Genomic DNA, 24,312 nt, shown 5'->3' on the forward strand with positions numbered 1-24,312 from the left:
TACTTGCTTGTAATAGCCAAACTGACAATTACCTAAGCTTGTCTCCCTTCCTGACCTTATCTCTTAAGAACAAACTCAGAGGAAATGAATGAGTGTTTGATAAACTGTCATGTTCTTTGTGGGCTTGCTGACACACTTTTTTTCTGAAGAAAGGTGTACACTTGGAAATATATGTGCATTTTTCTATCTTGACTCAGCATCTTACAGGTATATGTTAGCATGGCAATATTTTAGATATGGCAAGGATATGACCTTTCTGTAAAGCCGCAAGCTATTATGTACTGGAAAATAACAAGAATGCTTATGCCGCGAGAGAAAAAGTGAAAAAAACTTTATGAGTAAAAGGCCAGCAGAAGAAGACAGTGGATAGGCACATCAACTGGAAAGTTTGACAGTAGCAGACTCAGAAAAGAACTTACCTTTTTCAAGGAACCTGTCCAGTAAGATCAAATGGCTTTCACCAATGCTTTGTTTAATATATTAATAGCACTTATCTCTGAATATTTTTAAAAAATATTTTAAGACAAATTAGGTAAGTAAAGCTTTCAAACACTTTATTGAAATATGAAAGATCATTAACGATTCAAAAAAGCTTTTTCAAAAAAGACTCTGGTAAAGAAACATGCAAACATAATTCATATATTTGGGATTATTACAGAAAGAACAAGTCAGAGAGGGTGAAAATTATTTACACCTATTAAAATTTAAACCCAAGCTACAAAAAAGGAAAAATTATCTAAACATATGCATTTTGTTTTGAAAGTTGGTTTTCTGAATTCCTTTGCAAAGTTAAAGTAATGCCTTTTTTTCTAGAAATGGTAAAAGGCCCATAATACATTATTATAGCCCAACTCCACCTCTGCACTCCCACTGCAACCATCTTAAATACTCAGACACCAGATCTTGCCAGTGCACGGAGAGTAGCTCTGTCTCTCGGCAGTTCATCCAGCTCACCCCCACTCCTGCACAACCCAGAATGCCAATGTATTAGTTTACAATAGAATTTAGCATTTTCCTCCAGACCACGGACCAGAGTATTTGTGTTGACTCATTCTGCCTCTAACAACAGATCCACCTTCACAGTTGAGAACCTCATTTAGCATGTGCTTATCCCCTTTAAAGGACATCTTTTGCTCTTTTTTGTGTTACTTTTTTTTAATTGTTACTGTTTTCTTGTCCAACTAGAGATGGAGCTGCCTGAGCCCAGGGGGCTGGGTGTTTTTACTTCTCTACCCCAGTGCCTATTGTGTTTGTTGAATTCTAGGAGCCCTGAAACAACTTCATGTATAATCAAATCACAAAAGTCATAAGGATATACGTGTGAGAAAAAATTTATAAATATCTGTCACTGTGTAAAATCTTGGCTCTCACTTAGGTTGCCATCACTTGGAGCTAACTGTTAATAAACAACACAAGCATAAGGTTTTCAGGACTCCCATAAGGCTACCTCATCGGGAGATCACTTGTAAATCAGCTACTCGTGAGCACAGCTGCTGAAGTTCCCTTTCAAAATAAGGTTTTACACGGAGTACCAACAACTGGGGTAGAGGTAGATGAAAAATCCTGTAATATCAAATGTAATCAACGTTTAGAGCATATTTTAAATTACGGGCTTTTTAAACTCCAGACTGGTCTGTGGATTCTGCTATCCAACATCAGAACACTAGGCAAAAAAGTTGCTTTTAAAATTAAACAGAAATTCTTTCTTCTTTATCCAGTACTTTTTTTTTTAAACACACAGCGCACAACTTCATAACTCCTCAAACACCCTACAACACCATAGTCAGTGGAGAGCGTGATACTTAATTAGAACCACACATGACAAAGACGAGGGACGAGAAACCAGCTTCCTGCCATCTAATCAAGAAAGACATTTTAAAATCAGTAGCTGTCAAATAATATTTCACTAAAAAATGATGCGTTTGAGAAAAAACAGGATTTTTTTATTTCTATTTGGCAAGAATTGATATTAATCTTTTATAAAGTATCATTATGCTTTAAATCATTTCCTATTTGTAAATAATACTGAAAAATAACCTTATTTCAAAGCTCCACATTATCGGCAAAATCCATTTCAGCTTTTACATCACGCTAGATACTTGCATTACAGGACTATGATGGTTTTAGAAATACATTTGTAGCTCACTGAACTGTATTATCTACAATATATAAGACTTAGCATATATTTAAATTATAGAAAATAAAGTACAAGGTATTTGATTTTTCTTCACGGTGCTTTCAGGAAGACATCAGGATCTTCTCTTCTCCCTAAAGAAAAATAATAATAAAAATCAAGAAAAAAATAAACTTACAAGCTATTAAAATTACAGGTTAACTGGAACTTATAATCATAAAATTTCCAATGGCATAAAGCTCACAAAGATATAGCCCAGTGATATAGCTCAAGCAACCAGTACTTAAAACTGAATTGTAAAGAATGGAATACAGAGCAGAAAAGAACAGTTTATAATTGTGATGTGTAATTTGTAAGTTGGCGATCTATTTACATCTCTATTATAAAGGCTAACTACTCATTAATTTAATTCAGCACTTAAGTCTAATTGTCAGTTTATGCCTGAGCCTGGGTCCCTGTCAAAACAGGACATAACATCTCATTTTTCTAATCATAAATATTTATTGTTTCAATCTAGGCATATCCTCTTACTCCAACCAAGTGATTAACCCCTTTCGGGAGATGAATAGACAATCACGCATTTGCAAACGTTGTCCAGTCATCTGTCGTCCCCTTGATACATACGCTAACATAGCTTTGCTCAGGAGATATTAGCAACGCGTGCCTGTAGCATGACAACGTGTACTGATTATGTCTCCTTCGCTACCATAAAATGTCATTAATTCAAGCACCACAAATTCAGAAATGACGATCTCGTGGGCCACTCTAACACTAGCCTTTCCATGCCCGAAGGGAAAATGTAGTTTACTAGGCAAAGGTGAAGGACAGCCCAGGTGTTTTCAGAACTGTGTAAGTCCCATCTTTCAGGCGTTTTGTGTCTGAGTTAGTGAAGTGAAATGGTACTTCTGTTTTGGCAAAAGGGACAGTGGAGACCAAGATGGGAAAAGAAGGATTTAAATGTCATCAAATTCTTTATATGTTCCTGGAGTTTTATTAAAAGTTTACAATAGAGCAGATTGAAATCATAGCGTGTGCATAGTTCCCTCTCGCTCCATTGGCTGGTAACACCTACTTCCCCACTGCATGATTCTTCCAGAACGTCCCATAAACATATATTTATGAACAGGTTGACTCATGACCCTGAGCTGCCAAGCCCTGTAGAAAAGTAACAGTAAACCATACCTGTAGCACCTTGTGAACACTTCTTCTCAACTGGATACTGCAGAGGTATTACAATACCTTGATCTGGCTTCTGAAATGCTGAAATGAGATTTTTTATTTTCCGGAAAAATCTTTTATGAACCCCAGGAGCTGTCTGGAAAATAAAAGGCCAAGCAAATTATTCACCTACCTCCTAATGACACAAAGAGGCCTACAGAATGTGTGTGGGGGGGGAGGCTTAGAGAGGTAACACGTGTGTAACTTGTTCAAATAGTCGAAAACATAAGGAAGAAGGAAAAACAACATTTCTAGAAGAGCTTACTTTGGTTGGCTGAATTTCCCTGCAAGAGGAGCTAATGAGCTGTCATTTCAGCTCTCCCAAGGGTGGTATTAGTTTGTACAAGCTCTTGCTCCTCACCCAGGCCTTCCTGCCTGCTACCCATCACACATCCCGAGCCTCTAAGGGTATACAGGCCATTACCCACAATGAATGCACCAACAGAGACGATGCAGTTAAACACAGAAGGAAACACAGATCATATAGGTCATTAATAAAAAGCCTAAAAAACCAAACCAACAACAGCAAGCCAGCCTCCCCATCATCATTCCACAGTATGGAATTGGTGTTGTTGTTGTTGTTGTTGTTTTGTTGTTGTTGAAAGCTGTTTCTCAGCTATTCCATCTGGAAGATTTTTGAGGAGGGAGCTGTTTGTTAGCATTTAATGAGAAAACATGAAGAAAAATGCTACACAGGAAATTAAAAATTGCCCGTTAACGATACACACAACACATAGCTAGGTAGTCCCCCGACTCTCAACTCACAATGCATCCTGCCTCATCCTTCATGTAAAATTTTTTCCTCCTCGGGGAAACTTCCCTATCCTCCCCAAAATTGCTCTCTGCCAACTCCTCACCATGACAAGGTTTTCTCTATGACGCGAAAATGAAAGACTCTATAAGGTCACCGTTATTTATTTGTTTGCTTTTGAAGAGATCATTATTTGCAAGTGACTATTAAAATGTGTTCCTTTCCTGACATCAATTCTCTGGTGAAGGCACTGCTGAAAACAACAATTTCCTGCAAAAGCTTATGAGCCCAGCTTTAGGCAGCAGCTCAAAACTGTCATTTTACATAAAATAAAATAGTATTGCTATAAGCAATTGAACAATGACTAGTTTTGGTGTTGTTGTTGTTGTTGCTGTTTTGTTGTTGTTGAAAGCTGTTTCTCAGCTATTCCATCTGGAAGATTTTTGAGGAGGGAGCTGTTTGTTAGCATTTAATGAGAAAACATGAAGGCTGGCATACAAACCTCCGCCAACTAGACTAAAAGCTAAAGACGGCATGCTGTCCATAGTAACTCGCAGTCATTTCCTACACTGGGGCAAGTAACTTTTTTTTTTTTTGAAAGCACTGAAAAAGCTCTTTTTAGCTTTAAATTAGTGTCCTCTCAGAGGCTCACACAGCTCGGAGCCTCTGTAGATGTAGAACACTCTCCCTCTCTGCTCCACCCTTATGGTCAACACACCTTCCCAGAACTGGGGGCACCTGGGTGGCTAAGTCAGTTGAATGGCCAACTCTTGGTTTCGGCTCAGGTCACAGTCTCAGGGCCCTGGGATCGAGCCCTGCATAGCGCCCTGCATTGGGCTCCGTGCTCAGCAAGAACTCTGCTTGAGATTCTCTCTTTCCCTCTCCCTCTTCCCCTCCCCATACCCTTCTAAAAAAAGTAAACAAAGCAAAACAAAACCAAAAAAAAAAAAAAAAAAACAGAACTCGAACCAAAAAAAGAACCAGAACTCGACTTGAGACCTCATCCAAAATACCATGGCCGTTCTTACAGAGCTCCAAACAATTCTTTGGCTCCAAGACAGAATCTCTAAATTGCATGGTAGGTCAGAAGCACAAAATACCTCCTTGTATCTTTCTCACAGCACTTTTTCAATTCCAGACACTTTCCCATCATTTGCCTCCACTATTTCCTCATAAATCGGCAGTGATTTGGCTGATTTGCTTGTTCCCATTTGACAGATAAGAAAAGGAATATACAAGGATGCCTGGATGGCTCAGTTAGTTGAGCGACCGACCCTTGATCTCAGCTCAGGTCTTGATCTCAGAGCTGGGAGTTCAAGCTCTGTGCTGGGGTCATGCTGGGCATGGAGCCTACTAGGGAAAAAAAGGAAGGAAGGAAGGAAGGAAGAAAGGAAGAAAGGAAGGAAGGAAAAAAGGGAAATCCAAAGGGATAATTCAGCTTGCCCGAGGTCACACAGATAACCAGAAGCAGAACTGGCTCTAGATCCCAGCACCCAGTCTTCTTTCAGGCCAATACCCGCAATGAGTTCACCAACAGAGAGGGTAAGACCAAAGAGTTTCTAGAGAAGTTAGAGTCACCAACCAGAAAAGAAACTGTACACTCCCCCAGTGTGGAAAGATTTCAAACCACACATCTTTTTAGCTGTTCTTGTGGCTTGTAAAACCATTTATCAACAGAAGCATCTTTTTATGAGGACTTACATGCAGTTAACACTTGATTATCCACACTAACAAAAAGGAATAATAGCACTGGATGTACAGTTTGAACATGGGATGTAATGTGTCACTGGCAAATGACTTTCCTAAATGATAGTGTTTTGCTTAGGTTAGTAAGTAAAATTATTTAGCATCTACTGATCTACTGATGATCAAATATCCAGAAAAGCCCAAAGGCACTGAAGTCCACAGGGAGAGGTTAGATTTTTTTTATTTTACAAGATACTGATGACAATGCACATATTAATAAATCATAGTTGACTATGTGTAGAATTCTCTAAATCAACAATTTAGCAAAATTTTAGCCTGAGTCTCATGAGATAAGTTAATACACTAGGCAACGATAAAACCTAAAAGTCTGTCTAAAAGTAGATATTCACATAATATTTGTCTTGCATAATTTGGGGGCTCCAGATTTGTTTCAAAAAAATGCAGTGTTACTGCCATGATTTTTCCTGCATTGTGGCAAACTAAAGCATTGTTCCAAATAGCAGTATAAATATCTGTCATTTAACCAATTTTGAAAATACATTTACCACAAGAATTATACCACTGACAATTCCCATTCTGTCACTGAACTCAGCTATTGTTCGAATTTGCACACATCCCATACTGCCACCTCTTAGTTATCCATGGAAACATGTTTTGGATCACAGCTGGTCTTCAATATGCTCTGGAGAAATTTCTTCCAGTCAGGTGATATGAGCTCTGAGCACACACACTAGTTTAATATTCCCTTTGCAAAAACATAACTAAGAAAGCAAATTTAGTAGATAGAAAAAAATGCAATATGCATTTCAAAAATAAATCTAAAGCATTTTTTTAAAAAACTGTTTTCCCTTTGGAGAAAACATGCCAATCTTCTGCTCTCTTGGTGCAGATAATTACAATATTATTGTTTAAACAGGGTTAGACCAGACAACAGGATGAAAGGACATTTATGTTCCCTTTCTTCCTTAACATGATCACAAGCCTGTACGAATCCACCTATGATGTTATACCTAAGTATAACATTTTAAACAAATTTAAAGGCAAGATTAGCTAAACCCTAATAATTTAAGAACCTTTCCATAAAGAATATTCTTCAGCAGCCAAAGGCTACTTCTCTAGGGAGAAAGGCTATTTCTAATTAAAGTATATGCAAATATATATGTATATATCACACACAACTATTCTTCATGATAAATGAAATTTAATTTCTTATTCAATCCGCTCTGCAGTGCTGCAGAGAATTTTAAAATATAAATGGGTATAAATCGTTTTGATTAGAAATGTTATGGCTTTGCCTCTAATTAGTATTACAGCATTAATTATCACAGATAATTATAAGTTAATTATTAATTATAATTAATTATTATTAATGAATTATTTATTTACGATATAAAGCAAGAACATGTTTCAAAACTTGCCCTAATTCTTCTCTGTAGTTCAAAACATTTGTAGTCTGCAACCTGGGCTTTCTAGTTTACTGATGAATTTGTAAATGTTAGAGCTATTTTAATTTTTTTTAAGTCTAGGCTTTAGAATTTCTTAAGCGTATAGATTGAGTTATTAACAGAGGTTGATATTCACGTTTATGTTTTCAAACAGCTCATAATAAAGTGCTTTCATCATAAAGACAGTCTGTTTTTAAAGACTCAGAAATCCGAGAAAGCATGTGAGGTCAAAGGTTTCAGTTGTAGAGGCCTCTACATTGGTAAGATGTGAGATCCTAACCTGGTACATGGACATAAATTCACTCTGCAGGCATTACATGCAATGGTATGGTGATTTTCAATGTTTTCAAAGCCATCAGAGCCCATTTTTCTAATGAATTCCTATTCGAGCCCCAGTTGATAAGCAAAACAAAAGCAAACCTCCTCTCCCTCTGACCCCCTACCCCCACCACCCCATGGCACCCCAGTGGAAGAACCTTAGAATTTTGCAGAGCACACCTTTAAAACCACTGCGATGTTCCCTCTAATTTTATTCTGCCTGCCCGTGTCCTTTCCACATGGCCCAGCTGGGAGTCTTACTTCCACACAAAGAGCAATATTGATTACTAATCCTTGGAAAACCCTCCCTTCTTTGAACTCCTATGCTAGATAATATAGCAATTGACCATATACAATCATATTGTCCAGCAGTTTGGGTGAGCTCACATTTTTGAGGGCTTTCTATGTATCAGGTCCCATGGCTAAGAGCTTTCTTTTACATGCATTATCCCATTTAATCTTCAAAATGAGACCTATGAGTAAGGCACTATTTTTAGGCTCATTTTACAGATGAAGAAATTGTTCAAAGAAGAGCTAAGTAACCTGCTCCAGGTCATAGGTGAGGAGGAGGGGGGACCAGACCTGGAACCCAGATCTACCTGATGACAAACTCTGAGCTCTCACATCACTATTTAATTCGTATCGTATCTCCCCAAGTGTTTTAGAGGCTCTTAGAAAACAAGAGTCGTGTTTTTTAATCCACCATAGAACCAGTGTTCATATTGGTACCATTCGGTAAATAATTGCTTATTTAACCATTTTACACATTTTGTATATGCTTTTTAAAATTTCGCATAGGCACTAAAAGTTTGACACAATGCTTCAATTTTTTAAATATTTTCTCCAAAGTGAGATCATTCTATACAATGGTGGCTGAACAGAACTGGGACAAAAATTATCTAAAGCCTTTTTAATGATCCATGAACAATTCTGGGTTGGAGCTTTAGTGATTTGAATTTGATGAATATTGGGGAACGTAGGATTTGAAAACTCTTTTAAAAAACCAGGCTAAATTTAAAACACCCCTCTGATACCCCCAGAAGCAAAAAATAAACAAAAGAACTATACCTCAGCACTCCAAGAACCTGTTTCTGTCTGGGACACTCGGTATGTATAAATGTAACCTTGATACCTGTGAAAGAATAAACTTCAGTTACTGAAACATTCCAAAAGATAAACAGATGCTCTAAATTTGAGCTTGACTATTCCACATAAATGTTACATATACAGGGACACACATTATATGGCACCATTGCATTCATAGGAAGAAAAGCATGGGGGATCGAACTTGCTTGCGTATTATATCTGGCTAATCACTGTTTTTAGAGAGCCTCTTTTATCTTTTCCCTTTTTTAAAATATGGGAGTTCACACTCTTAAGGATTTGTCTAGTTGAGAGACTGGACAGAAAGAAACTAGAGACCTGCTATAATTAGTAAAAACCATGGATTATTAAATAGATTGGAGGAAGTATAGTCTTATTTTTTAAAGATTTTATTTATTTGAGAGAGAGAAAGAGAGTGCACATGCAGGAGGAGTGGCAGGCAGAGAGAGATCAGGCTTCCCGCCAAGCAGAGAGCCTGACATGGGACTCCATTCTGAGACCCTGGGATCACGACCTGACCAGAAGGCAGACGCTTAACCGACTGAGCCACCCAGGTGTCCCCAAAGTATAGTCATACTACCTTTAAGTACATATAGAGCCTTAAGGTGAAAAATATTTCACTGGGATAATGTACTATCAGGTCCACTTAAGAGAAATAATAATATTTAATTATAAATATAATACTATATTTCTATAGTGTTACTACTGTGATTACTTTACAATATAATATAGTAATAATAGAAATTTGAATTAGAAAGGACTCCTGGGGCACATCGGTGGTTCAGTTGGTTAAACATTCAACTCTTGGATTCAGTTCAGGTCATGATCTTCGGGTCATGGGATCAAGTCTCCGTACAGCTCCCCACTCAACACGGAATGAGCTTGTTCCTCTCCCTCTGATCCTTCCTCCACTTGCTCTCTTTCTCTCTTTCTCTCTCAAAAATTAATAAATAAAACTTTTAAAAAGACTCTCGCTAAGCTTTGCGCAGTGGCAGTATGGTGGCCAATGGGGTTTATCCGAGGTGCGATCATTGCTAATTGAAAAAGACTCCCGCTAAAGCACTTGAAAGCAGCTTGTCCTTTGGGGTAAACATTCTCCACCATCATGCAGTGTATAAGCATACTGTACAACTATAATTGATGCCACGAGTTATAGATGCTGTATTAGTTTGCTTTGGCTACCACAGCAAAATACCATAAGCTGGGTGGCTTAAATAAAGAAATTTATTTTCTCACAGTTCTGGAGGCTGGAAGTCCAAGATCAAGGTGCTAGCAACATAGCTTTCACTCTTGGCTCATAGGCAGCTGCTTTCTTGCTGTGTGCTCATGTGACTTTTCCTTGTGTGTGCATGTAGAGAGACGTGTCTCTCTTCTCATAAGGCTACCAATCCTAGGATTAGAGCCCCACCCTTACGGCCTCATTTAACCTAAATATATTCCAAAGGCCTGTCTCCAAATGCAGCCACAGTGTGGGTTAGAGCTTCAACATATGAATTTGATGGGTACACAATTCAGGCCACAGCACATGCATTATCACTTTCGGACCCCACAACAATCCTATGAGCTTTATATTGTGAAATTAATCTTATAGATGAGGACACTAAGACTTTGAGAATCTAAGTAACAAAAACCACACTACTGATCCAGCAACAAAGATGAGATTTGAATCAGGCCTATTTAACTCTAGAGCCCTAGCTCTTGGTCCCATATTGTAATGGATATAGATTATAATCTAACAAATTTTACTTCATAGAAAAGTAGGTTAAACTTTGTTCTGAATTATTTCAAATTATCAGTAGGAATATGGATCAAATTCTCTGGATCAAGAGTTTTATGTTAAACATTTTCTGATTGTTATTTTTAGGCACAGGTTTAAGTCAATATAGATTTTTGGTTAGAATACATGCTAGCCATCAAAAGAAATGAAATCTTGCCTTTTGTGATGATGTGGCTGGAACTAGGGGGTATTATGCTTAGCGAAATAAGTCAAGCTGAGAAAGACAACTATCATATGATCTCCCTGATATGAGGAAGTGGAGACGCAACATGGGGGATTAAGGGGATAGGAGAAGAATCAATGAAACAAGATGGGATTGGGAGGGAGACAAACCATAAGAGACTCTTAATCTCACAAAACAAACTGAGGGTTGCTGGGGAGGGGGGTCAGAAGAGGGTGGTGGGGTTATGAACATTGGGAGGGTATGTGCTATGGTGAGTGCTGTGAAGTGTGTAAACCTGGCGATTCATAGACCTATACCTCTGGGACTAATAATACATTATATGTTTATTTAAAAAATTAAAAAATAATTTTAAAAAAGAATACATGCTAAACCCTGGTAAAAATAAATGTATTCAAACTTTGAAGAACAGATGATTCTAAAGCATTCTAAACAGAGGGTCATCCTCAAGCAATTGACTTCACTTACCATCAGTTCCCTTTAGAACTAAAAGTCTTTAAGGGGCACCTAGGTGGCTCCGTCAGTTGGGTGTCCACCTCTCAGTTTCAACTAATGTCGTGATCTTGGGGTCCTGGGATTGAGCTCTGTGTTTGGCTCTGTGCTCAGTGGGGAGTCGGCTGGAGATTTTCTCACTCTCTCTCCCTCTGCCCCTGCTTGCTCTCTCTCACAAATGAATAGAGAAGATATTTGCAAATGACAGTACAGACAAAAGGCTGATATCCAGGATCTATAAAGAACTCCTCAAACTCAACACACACAAAACAGATAATCATATCAAAGAATGGGCAGAAGATATGAACTTGGGGCAGAAAAGATATGAACTATGAAGATATATAGTTCATATGAAGATATGAAGATATATAGTTCATATGAACTATATAGCTATATATAGTTCATATGAAGATATGAACTATGGGCAGAAAGATATGACACTTCTCCAATGAAGACATACAAATGGCTATCAGACACATGAAAAATGTTCATCGTCACTAGCCATCAGGGAGATTCAAATTAAAACCACATTGGGATACCACCTTACACCAGTTAGCATGGCCAAAATTAGCAAGACAGGAAACAACGTGTGTTGGAGAGGATGTGGAAAAAAAGAACCCTCTTACACTGTTGGTGGAAATGCAAGTTGGTGCAGCCACTTTGGAGAACAGTGTGGGGATTCCTTAACAAATTAAAAATAGAGCTTCCCTATGACCCCGAAATTGCACTCCTGGATATTTACCCCAAAGATACAGATGTTGTGAAAAGAAGGGCCATCTGTACCCCAATGTTTATAGCAGCAATGGCCACGGTCGCCAAACTGTGGAAAGAACCAAGATGCCTTTCAACGGATGAATGGATAAGGCAGATGTGGTCCATATACACGATGGAGTATTGTGCCTCCATCAGAAAGGACGAATACCCAACATTTGTAGCAACATGGACGGGACTGGAAGAGATTATGCTGAGTGAAATAAGTCAAGCAAAGAGAGTCAATTATCATATGGTTTCACTTATTTGTAGAGCATAACAAATAACATGGAGGACATGGGGAGATGGAGAGGAGAAGGGAGTTGGGGGAAATTGGAAGGGGAGGTGAACCATGAGATACTATGGACCCTGAAAAACAACCTGAGGGTTTTGAAGGGGTGGGGGGGGTTGGGGGAACCAGGTAGTAGGTATTGGGGAGGGCACGTATTGCATGGAGCACTGGGTGTGGTACAAAAAAAAAGAATACTGTTACGCTGAAAAGAAATTTTAAAAAATGAATAAATAAATCTTTTTAAAAATGTGGATTAAATTACTATATTTTTAATCAATATACATCAGTAGTGATTACCTAAAGAGCAAAAAAAAAAAAAAAATCAAAATACTGCAATCAGGTTCATTCAATTTGTGAAACCAAAAATATTCAATTTAATTGCTGGTGTGATTATAGGAAATATTTCATTTTTGCCAGCATATTTAGATCATACCTAAAATAGCTTGATACATGCATATATATAATATGTTAAATAAATATATAATGTTACGTTGTTAAAGTCTTTTTTTTTTTTTAAAGCAATAAAATCTACCTCAAAGCCCACTGGTTACAGTACGTACTCTACAGGGAACAAGGCAAGGGCTTTGATTTCCATTTTTCACCATGGGAACTTGAAACATAAGGCTTTAAGTGATTTTCTTCGTCACATAGCAAGATGGAGATAGAAGCAGAGAAATAGCATAGGTCCTTGGTTCCAATTTCCCGATGGGAAGCGATTAATGGCAGTAATTCCGTATCATTAGAGGTGATGTGGAAATGCATTATTTAAAATCTCAGCGACGAGGCAAGCAAAATCGTAAGCAACCAGTTTTCACTTTCTGAAACAGCGAATCTCTAAAAAAGTACAAAGAATCTCTCTCCCTACTATCATTCAGCCTCATTTAGTCAAAATAAATGAGTCTGTTTTGAAAATTGTTTCCTAACGAATCTGATCTTATCTCACTTTCAGTTAAGCAGCAGGAACCTGAGTACCACTTCAAAAGCCCTTACCTCCTTCAGTCTCTGAACAACCTGGTGTCAGTGGCAACTAAAATTTCTCGTGATTAACCCATCTAATATTAACAATTTCCTACTCCCCCGCCCCTCAGATTTCTGAATGAGCAGAATTGCTTCACCCCACAAATAAGCCAGTAGTTCATCTCTTCCACTTTCAAGTCACAAAGTAACTGACCAAGAATCCCCTGTACTCAACTCTCATTACCCTATGGTCATGGATGGAGGAGATCTAAAACGCGGCAGTCCAAATTACATTGCCAGGGTAATAACATCAGCATCACCTGGGAACTTGTTAGAAATGCAGGGTCTCGGGCCTTGCCCCAGAATTGCTGACTCAGAATCTGTATTTTAACAAGATCTCCAGGTGGTTTGTAAGAACGTTAAAGTTACAGGTAAATTGATTAAAATGCAGAGAGAATGCCCACACCTTGCTGGGATCCTTGATGGAAATTTCTGCAAAGTCAAGCTGGCTCCTTGAACTCACCTAGGGTACTTCTGCACCACCTCCTCCTTAGTCACTCAGTCTCTGCTTTCGGAATTAGGAGTACACTTACCATAAGGAACACTGAGTCATGTATAGAACTGTTGAATCATTATACTGTACACCTGAAACTGATATAACCCTGTATCTTAACTATACTTTAATAAAACTGTTTTAAATTTCAAAATAAAATTTTTTAAAAATAAATAAATACAAGCTGAAGCTTTCCAGTTGCTTCTGTCTTCACTGAGTAGTGTTTCTGTACCATGCACTTCTCTTCTCCAACAGAATTTCATGGTTTTGTTTTCTGTAGCTTGAGTTATTAAATAATAATTTTAAAATATAAAATTAAACTAAAATATTGATAATGTTTTTTTTCAAACTAAATATACTCTCTCCTTATCCACTAAAAAACAGTTCTAGGAAATAAATTGGGAATAAAGTTATAAAAAGAGCTATAATTCCGTGCATATTTTTTACTTAATGAATGACCTTGCTTATCTTCTTACACTCCAAGGAATCAAAGGACAAATTAATTTCATAAAGATTTTCATAGTAGTTCCTAATTAAGGAATGTTATGCAAAATAAGAAAATAGTAACAGAAAGAACCATTCAAAATTATACTGAAGTGCAAAGGTATTAGAGTTCTCTTATATTCTTCAAAAAATGTTAACCTCATGGGGTATGTTAATATAAAATTATGGCACATGAAAGAAGTGGACACACAGATACACCCCCTGATTACAACTATTCAGAACTGTACCTATACGTATATTAACTAGAAGCAAATTTAAACTAATATAAATTCATCTTTGCATATTAATTTTTCTTATAAAGTTATAAAAGTATATGTTATAAAGTTATATAAGTATATATCTATAATTTATATATATATGTATATATATATATATATATATATACACACACACACACACACACACTTTTTTTAAAGAAAAAGAAACAAAATTATAATTTGGTGCTTTATAAATCTAGTCTAAGGCACAAACCAGAAAAATATAATTTATGTTTAAAATCTGTTACATCCCTTTTAGAATTATCTTTTCTCCGACTCCTTCCATTAATACAGACAAACCAAGAATGCTCTGTATTTTAAATTCCTTCCTCCACCAAATCCTTTGTCAGACTTGTTGATTAGCCTGGAATTTAAAATTTATCATGAAAAAAAATCTGGAAAATGAATAATTAGTAGACAACAGTAGGGGTTTTTTGTTGCTGTTGTTATTATTGTTGTTGACGCTATTTTTAGCTATTATTAAAATTTGCCTTCAGTTTTTCAAAAGCTGTCTCAACTCTTAAAAAAATGCTCTGGTTAGAAATGAATGAGAAGAAAGCAACCTGACATTTCTTATTTTCTCAAGGGGTCAGTGTTAGGGACAGACCTTGGTTTAGAACTAACAAAACCACATCAATTCCTTCTTCATACCACTTCAAGGACTACACAAAAGAAAAAGTTTAGTTACATCTGATTCTTTATGACATTGCAAATAAAGCATGCTAGTGACTGATTTTTTAACAAATATTTCAGAACTTTTAAACCCAGAAGAATGGTATCTTATACAAAGCCATCATTATTGAGACTATACTCTGAATCAAGAGATTTCTGAATTTCCTCTTGACAATCTTTCTTTTTTTCAGACTGAACTTGAATTTACAGAGCCATCAAGTCATTCAGCTTTAAGTCTGATGGGAAAACTATGTAAAACCAGTTTCAATGAGTCATGACAATAAATATAATCTTTTCTTTCCCTGAACTGCCACAGCACATTTTATTTATGTACTCCTAGGATGCTCTGACTTTGTATTGCAATTATTTGTAGATCTCTTATTTATATTAATACCTACTACATGTTAACTTTGTATTAACTCATGTAATAATCATCTGAGGATTATTAACCCTATGAGGGAAATGCTATTCTTATCATTTCCCTTTTCACAGATAAGGAACCTGAGATACAGAAATCTTAACTTGCCGGAGATAAAATAGCTAGTATAGGGTCAAGTTGGGATGCAACCAGAGAGTCTGGATGAAAGATCTGAGCTCTTAACCATCTTTCTACGCTGCCTCTCTCTTATATCAGAAGAAATGAATTAATAAATTGGTCTTAAAGTGATTCAAAAAGCACAGTTATCAAAAAGGGAGGGAGTCTGTTTGGCTTCAGGGCTGGAAGTGTCCACCGAGGGAGAGAGGGAAAGAAGGGGCTGAAGGAAAGAGGCCAGTTGAGGAGAGCCCAAAAAAGATTAACCCAAAATAAATAAATAAATAAATAGAATTTTTTTAAAAATTAAAAAAAAAAAAGATTAACCCAGACTTTCCCTTCACTTAAGCAAATGTCATCCTCAGACTAATCTTGCACCTTTAATTTCACATTGTCAACTAGAATCAGCACTTGTTTCACTGGCCTGTGAACTGTCCGTTTGGTGGTTTATGCAATGCAAGTTTAATCGTAGGTTGGGTTTCAAGCTTGCTCTGCCATTAATGGGTTGTATCAGAAAATCCGAACGAATTCTGATGACCTAAATTATCATGAAGATAAATGCGGTACCAACACACATATCCAATTGTAATAAAAAACTAACTGTAAATTAAGACATAATTTCTCATTCTTTTGAGTTCTTTGCCACAACGTTCCCCTCTATTACTCTGATAAACTGGGATTTTATTTCATCACTGTTCCTTCCCCCATTTCTCCAGTTCAATGGTTTGATAGACTCTTTATTCCCAGTTATCACTTAAATCTCAAAGGACAAAAAGATAACTATTTTCTCATCTAAAGACGTATATGTCAAATGACTTCATTATGTGTCCTTGAAGCTAAAGAATATAACAGCATTTCAGCTTCCAAATCTTCCATTACAAAGGTAACAAACAAAGTCAGAGATGTACAGAAGGATGCTAATTATGGAAATAAACTATTTCTGCAAACTAATTATTTTAAATATTTTAGGTTGGTTTTCTACCTATCACAATCAAACTACCCCAGTGGGCATCTTGGACTTTCCTGATGGCTGTCTATATTGAGAATGAGAAAGGAAGAAATGTCGGAATTCAAGTGTACCTTAGTGAGAAGAAAATATACATAGAAAATCAAAAAGGATACACTAAACTACACTCAAAATACAATTTAAAAAATTTGCATTAATAAGAGCATTTAGTACACAGGATGAATACAAGAAAAAATATGCGAGAAAGGAAGAAATGTCAGAGTTCAAGTGTACCTTAGTGAGAAGAAAATATACATATAAAATCAAAAAGGATACACTAAACTACACTCAAAATAAAATTTAAAAAATTTGCATTAATAAGAGCATTTAGTACACAGGATGAATACAAGAAAAAATATGCGAGAAAGGAAGAAATGTCAGAGTTCAAGTGTATCTTAGTGAGAAGAAAATATACATAGAAAATAAAAAAGGATAAACTAAACTACACTAAAATAAAATAAAATAAAAAATATTTGCATTAATAAGAGCATTTAGTACACAGGATGAATACAAGAAAAAAATATGCTAAGTCAGTAGTTTTCTTAAGCAACAGAAAAATATGGTAGAAAAAGAAAATTACATTTACAGTAGAAACAAAAAAAATTGACATGGACATCCATACATACAATGACTAGAAATAAACTTAACAAAAGTGTGCAAGACCTATAGGAAAAAAACTGCCAAACTTAACTGATGGATATAAATTTCAAAAATTAACAAATGGAGAAATGTATCAGATTTTTTTATCAGAAGACTACATTCTTTAAAGATAACAATTATTCCTTAATTTATTAATGAGTTTAATGTAGTCCCAATGGCACTTTTTTTTAACTTAACAAGATTATTCCACATTTCATTTCAAAGAACAGTAAGAATAGCAAATAATTCAGGTTCCTGGCTTGTTCAGTTGGTGGAGCATGCAACTCTTGATCTCAAGGTTGTGCGTTCAAGCTTTACATTGGATGTGGAGATTACTTAAAAATAAAATTTGGGTGGGAAAAATAAAAGCAAATAATTATTTAAGTGTATTAAACATTATCATACTATAGTGTTAGTAATATAAGAATAAATAGATCACTTGAGCCAAATAGACAGGAAATACTAACTGCTATATGTTAGAGTTTAATATGTAGTAAAATAGGCTAGGAATTGATGGGGAATGGAAGTTGTATTTATGAATTCTATTAGAACAATTGTTAGCTACTTTGAAACAAAATCAAATTAGATCTTTTCTCATCAAAATGGAATTAAAAATGGAATTAAAGAAAATGTAAACTAACCAAACCATAAATTGAAAATGAAAACTGAAGTGAAGAGGTATAGCATCTCTGGAAGAGAAAGAACTTTCTAAGCGAAGGAAGCAAAGGAAGAAATTAAGCACAAAGAAAATGAGCGACAGATTTGACTATTAAAAATGTTAATTTCTTGTGTATCAGAGAAGAGTAATGGCAAACATCAAACTGAGAAAAGATACTTGCAACAGATGAAGGACTAGTATATAAAAATTCATAATGTGTTAGGAAAAATAGTAAGATCCAAATGGTTAAATGGCAAAGCACACAAAGAGCCAACTTATGAAAAAGGAAGTACAACAGCTTACCAACCATATAAAAGACACTCACTAATCAAAGAAATATGAAAGAGTGAGGCACCAAACTTCAAGAATTTTTGTTAACAATATACCCATTTCTAGGAGGGCATAGTGAAATGGACACTCTCGTGCATTACTGATGAACATATATGTAAACTGGCATAACAATTTAGGAAAAATATTTGGCGATCATGTATATGTCAGGAATCCTAAGCTGTTAATGTTCTCTGACCTGGAAATTGCACAACCTCAAATTCATTATAAGGAAGTAAGCACAAATACAAGGAAGTATTTATGGACTAAAATATGAATCATGATGACATTTTAATAGCAAAGAAAAATGGAATGATTCAAATGTCTAAAAATAATGACTTGTTAAGGAAAGTATAGTACGATCACTGGCCAAACTCTCATGCAGCCATTAAAAAGGATGTCTTAAAACATATATGAATAGGTTTTTTTTTCACGTTAAGTGGAAAATGCAATAGAATACAATATTGTAAAAGCACTTACGTATTTAGAAAGCAAATTATTTTATTAAAATATGGAAGGAAACTCCCTTAATTTTCAACAGTAACTATGTTTGGGTTATAAAACTATAGATGATTTCCCTCATTTTCATGACTTACATTTTTCTGGTTTTCTATAAGAAGAATAGATGTTGGGAACTATTTTTAATAGACTCATTATATAAAAATCTGCATTTATGTGTTGAAAATGCCTGAAAGGAAAACTCACTTTAAAGGAAGGTGAGCAATTCTGTAAATGGAAAACTTCTTTAGTAGTTTATGAGATTGAATTTTCCAGAACAGAACAGAGGAAAAGGCCATATCTAAAGGTCATGATTGGGGGCTCAGAACCAGGGAAAGGAGCAAGAACAGTTTAAAAATAGTGTTTAAAATAACCTTTGAAAGGCACACATAATGTATTATTTCTGCAATGAAAATACAGAAACTAAAGCTCAACCAAGCCTTCTTGGATAATGGGAGAAAACCAGAGATGGAATGAGAAAATATTCTGAGCTATATCTTGTTCGTGTGTATATGACACCATTTACGTTGTTATTTCTACTGCATATCATAAGCACACAAGTTTTAGTTTCGAATGAATATGTAGTTTATTTCAAAATAAAATTTGATTTTTGTTACTACAGTGTAGTACTAAAATGGGGCATGAAATTTTTATGTTTATCAAAAGCGACCCTTGGCTCAAGAAGAGTGAGAAACTCTCATAAAAGACAATGTATCCTTGTGTCTTTCCTCTGTAGCACAGCCTGGCAATACATCTAAGACTTCCAGGTCCCAGTGTGCCCATCAAAAGACTGGCTAGGAGACTCCCAGTTGGCCTACCAAATTCTGTTACTTCATAAGGAGGTTTGTATGGAGAGATTAGAGTCATAAAAATTGCATTTATGCAAGATTCACTTGGGGTAAAAACCTACATGTTTGAGAATTTCCGATTCTGCCTAAGTTAATTCCTGGCCTACATAGGCAAAGGGATAAAAGTAGTCTTCTCTTTTGCGTATTTTTCCAACAGCGATCTTGTACAAAAGGTAGGCACACATTACGATTCCTATTTAACAGGTATGGAAATCAAGACCCAGAGAAGCTGAGTGACCTCCCCAGAGCCCACAGCCTGGCCTGATTATCGGTCTAAAGCTCTTTGCAGTAAAGAAGGGTATTTGCCTTGGCAATCCATTTGTTAATTCAAAAATATTTATTGAGTGTCTATTATGTACTTCATAACATGCCTCATAATGGCTATTATGTGCTAGGTTGTGTTCCTGGTGCAGAAGAGTTTCCATTTTTGCTGAAGGACACAGCAATACGTAAGTAAACAAGCAAATGCCAGCTAGTTTAAAGCTCCTTGAAGAAAAATAACGTCATAGAGTATAGCAGGCACAGGGAGAAGCTACTTAATTTAGATAGGGTGGTCAAGGAAGTGGTCTCTGAGGCAAGACGCAGAAGTAACAAAGTGTAAAGATCCTAGGAGAAGAACACAGTTGGCAGGCTTGAGAAACAACAAAGGTACCAATGTGGCTGAGTCTTTAGGTGCATTCTTACCACACACTGTCTGAATTTACTCTCCCGCCCAGGCTTCTTTTTTATCTCTAGGGTAAGGGGCTCATTATCTCCTTTCTTAGCTTCTTTACAGAAGCCTTTTCACTTGTCCACTCATTCCTCCACACTCTTTTGATAAGAAAAGAGCCGCAGTGTACTAGATGGCTTTCACTGCCCTTCCCCAGTTTCCACTTGGGAAAAACAATTATGTAAACAAATCATAAGGATCTGAGCCCAAGACTAGTATCAAAAAGACAATAAATAACAAGTGTCCGTGAGGATGCGGAGAAAAGTGAACCCTTCCACACTTCTGGTAGGAATGTAAATTGGTTTAACTACTATGGAGAACAGTACAGAGGTTCCTCAAAAAAAAAAAAAAAAAAAAAAACAACAGGGAATAGAAATACCATGATCCAATAATTCCATTACAGGGTATTTACCCAAAGAAAACAAAAACACTAATTCAAAAAAAAATATTCACCCCTATTTTATTGTAACAGTATTTACAATAGCCAAGATATAGAAGCAACAAGTGTCCATCACCAGATGAATGGATAAAGAAGATGTGGCATAATATATATAATGGAATATTACTCAGCCATAAAGAGAATGAAATCTTGTCACTTGCAATGACACGGATGGAGCTGAAGAGTATCATGCTAAGTGAAATAAGTCAGGGAAAGACAAATACCATATGATTTCACTTACATGTGGAATCTAAAAAACAAAACAAAACAAAATACTCTCAAATACAGAGAACAAACCGATGGTCACTAGAGGGGAGAGGGACGGGGGGGGGCGGGTGGACAAAATAAGTGAAGGGGATTAAGAGGTACAAATTTATAGTTATAAAATAAAAAATAAGTCATGAGATGAAAACTATAGCATAGAGGATATAGTCAACAATACTGTAATAACTTTGTATGGTGATAGATAACAACCACACTTATCACGGCGAGCATTTTGTAACGCATAGAATTGTCACATCACTATGCTGTACACCTGAAACTAATATAACATTGTATGTCAACTGTACTTCAAGAAGAAAAAAAGATCTGAACCCAAGAGATTCACCTGCTTCCATGTATTTCTCTTAAAGTCTTTATAATAAATGTATTTAGCATGGCCTGAGAGTTGCCACCAACATGGCTTGACCATGGAAAAAAATAATAATAAATAGACAACAAAAATCATCTAATAATGGCCTCAGTGTGATCTTTCTTCACTGACCCGGAAAATATTTCACAGTCTTCCAGTGTATCATTAGGTATCAAAATTACTACCAAGCATTCTCCTTCATTTTGTTTCTGACTAGAACTACTACACAGTGCAGGTGTTTCTTGTGTGACAAAAAGTGATCAAGCTAGTTCCTTCCTTAGAAATGCCCCGTGAGGGTGCCTGGGTGGCTCAGAGGGTTGGGCCTCTGCCTTCGGCTCAGGTCATGATCTCAGGGTCCTGGGATCGAGTCCCACATCGGGCTCTCTCCTCGGCAGGGAGCCTGCTTCCTCCTCTCTCTCTCTCTCTCTGCCTGCCTCTCTGCCTGCTTGTGATCTCTGTCAAATAAATAAATAAAATCTTTAAAAAAAAAAAAAAGAAAGAAAAAAAAGAAATACCCCGTGAGTACTGAAAGAGCTCGACTGAAGACAGATACAATAATAATAACAACAGCTTACGTTTACTGAGCATTTATTATGCATCGAGTCCAGTGTTAAATTCTTGACCTGCATTATCACACTCTCCTATGAGATAGTTCGTATTATTATACCCATTTTATGGACAAGAAAACTGGAAGGCCGAGAGGTTAACTTGCCCCAAGGTCACAAGCCTCCCATCAGACTGGCAGTGGATTAGGTCTCAGATCTCCCTGATTCTGGAGCCCTGGAGCAAAGATGAAGGTTCATCTGATTCAAAATGGGCGTTAGACTCAGGCATGCCTAGGTAAAGGGCAAAGCTGAATCATAACAACGGGTGTTTTTCCTCCATGCCCTCCACCACTACTGTCAGTCCTAGCTTTTTATCAAGAAGGGTCCCATTTCTGAAACTCCCGGCCCCCACACACAGCTCCTCTAAAAGAAGCGAAGTGAGTAGATCCAGAGAGGCAGTCTGACTTCCAAATATCCCCCTCTCTGCACCCCAACCTAACCGGCACTGCATTCTTCAAGTAATGGATTCCGTTTCCCGGTCATCCTCCTCTCCCAGAACGTGATGGTTTCCTTTGGGAGTCCACCTCCAATTCCATGTAAAGAGATCTGCCGAGAGGCCTTTCTTTTCCTCAGGAGCCGGCGACCCGGTTCCGGCCCGTCCACCACCCCAGGGCTCCACCTCCCTGGCCTCCACCTGAGGTCAAAACGGGAAATCGGGAGCCGAGATCTTTCTCGGAGCAAAGGTAGATTCTAGGCTGCGTCTCCCCACCCCAAAGGGCATTCTCTGCCGCTGCCACAAAGGAGCCGGGGAGGCCTTTCTGGAGAGTGAAGTCTCTGGGAGAGCAATCCCCATGAAGGGCCTAACCCGAAGCCCAGTCCGCGCCCACCCTGGGCTGGACCTGAGGAAGACGGTCTCATGAGCACAGAAGGAGGCCTCAGCATCGCCTGCTGCCGCCCGCACCCCCAGCCAGAGCCCTCAGTGGGTCTGGTGCCCGTGGCCACCAAGATGTACTCACAGCACACACAGGCAGTACACGCCCGGGACGGTCTCACTGTCTCTCAGCAAATAGCTGCCATCCAGACCCGTGGCAAGTAGGAGCTTCTCCCCCGTCTCCCGGCTGATTTTGCCGTGGTACACAGCCACTGCGTCCATGACCTGGTGGACTCGAGGGCCACTGAGGCGTGGGACAGCGGAAGGCAGAGGCCGCTGCTGCTGCAACCGGGCCCCAAGTCGGCCACCTGACTCCCAGTTCAGCCAGATGTGCAGAAAAAGAGAGAGGAGTGCCGGAACAACAGGATGTTGTCTCTCTGCCTTAAAACCTCTTTTCACACTTCAATTAAAACCAGCTCAGCAATTCAGAGGCTTGGTTATTGCCACAAGGTTCAATCCCCTCCCCGGCCCCCACCCTCCCTACCCCTGCAACACAACACAGGGTTCAGATGAGAGGGGAGGCCAGTTGGAAGGAGGTCTTTGCAAGATCTGGGTTGTACCACGGTGGCGGCCCCTGGCCCACAGCCAGGAATGCTTGCTGATGCTTCCCGTTCCTGCAGTTGTCCCAGGGGCCACCAGGGATGACTTAGCTTCACTAGTCCTCAGAGGTGTTGATGATAGAGGCAAAGGTGGGCATGGCCCTCATGTGGGCCAGAAACATGCTGACAGAGAATGAAAGAACCAAAAGCTCTGAGACCAAAACACAGAAACTACCGGTACTATCAGCTGGGAGTCACTCCTGAGCGCAGCCGGGAAGGTCCTTCACAATCGAAAGTAGTTGGTGAAAAACCTGCCTGGGCCAAGTCTCCTTTTCTACTCTTCCTAGTCCTCTTGAGTAGTCCCGATCCTGAGCAAATGCTGATTTTTCCTACTTTCTTGGCCAAGATCCCAGAGGGCTGATCGAGGGACAAAAATCAATCTATGTCCAGGCCGCCTAGATGGCTCAATCAGTTAGCATCTGCCTTCCACTAGGGCCATGATCCCGAAGTCCTGGGATTTCTGGCTCCCTGCTCAGTGGGGAGTCGCCTTCCCCGCCTCCCTCTGCTCCTCCCCTGCTCATGCTCAGTCTCACTCGTGCTCTCTCTCTCTCTCTCTCTCTCTCTCTCTCACACACACACACACACACACACACACACACACACATATAAATAAAACCTTAAAAAATTAGTCTGTGTCCAAACATGTTCCAATTTTTTTTTTTTATGTGATGAGCCTTAGATGAGAGAGTGAATCATTTCATTGGTGCTTTGTCTTTATGTGGACTTGTATATGTCCTTTGAGGTACGGGGTTTGCCTTTCCACATTTGGGGCCTAAAACTTGTTTTAAATCATATTGCAAGTGTTGATAATTATATCCTCTGTTGTTAACAGAGTATG

General features: G+C 37.9%; 1 protein-coding gene and 1 pseudogene across 1 annotated transcript; one reads left to right on the forward strand and one right to left on the reverse strand.

Moving 5' to 3' along the window:
• Positions 1 to 533: 533 nt before the first annotated feature.
• SH2D1A (SH2 domain containing 1A) lies at positions 534 to 23,923 on the reverse strand. Its single transcript, XM_004762021.3, has 4 exons — positions 22,961 to 23,923; positions 8,642 to 8,705; positions 3,317 to 3,449; positions 534 to 2,268 (listed from the first exon to the last, which is right to left on the reverse strand). Exons 1-4 carry the CDS (start codon positions 23,095 to 23,097, stop codon positions 2,228 to 2,230), a joined length of 375 nt encoding a protein of 124 aa, XP_004762078.1. The 5' UTR covers positions 23,098 to 23,923; the 3' UTR covers positions 534 to 2,227.
• Positions 9,655 to 9,819, forward strand: LOC123388563 (annotated as a pseudogene).
• Positions 23,924 to 24,312: the final 389 nt, after the last annotated feature.

Source organism: Mustela putorius, unplaced genomic scaffold (genome assembly GCF_011764305.1).
Source record: "Mustela putorius furo isolate JIRA1106 unplaced genomic scaffold, ASM1176430v1.1 tig00003901_pilon_pilon_pilon, whole genome shotgun sequence".
Classification (NCBI taxonomy): Eukaryota; Metazoa; Chordata; class Mammalia; order Carnivora; family Mustelidae; genus Mustela; species Mustela putorius.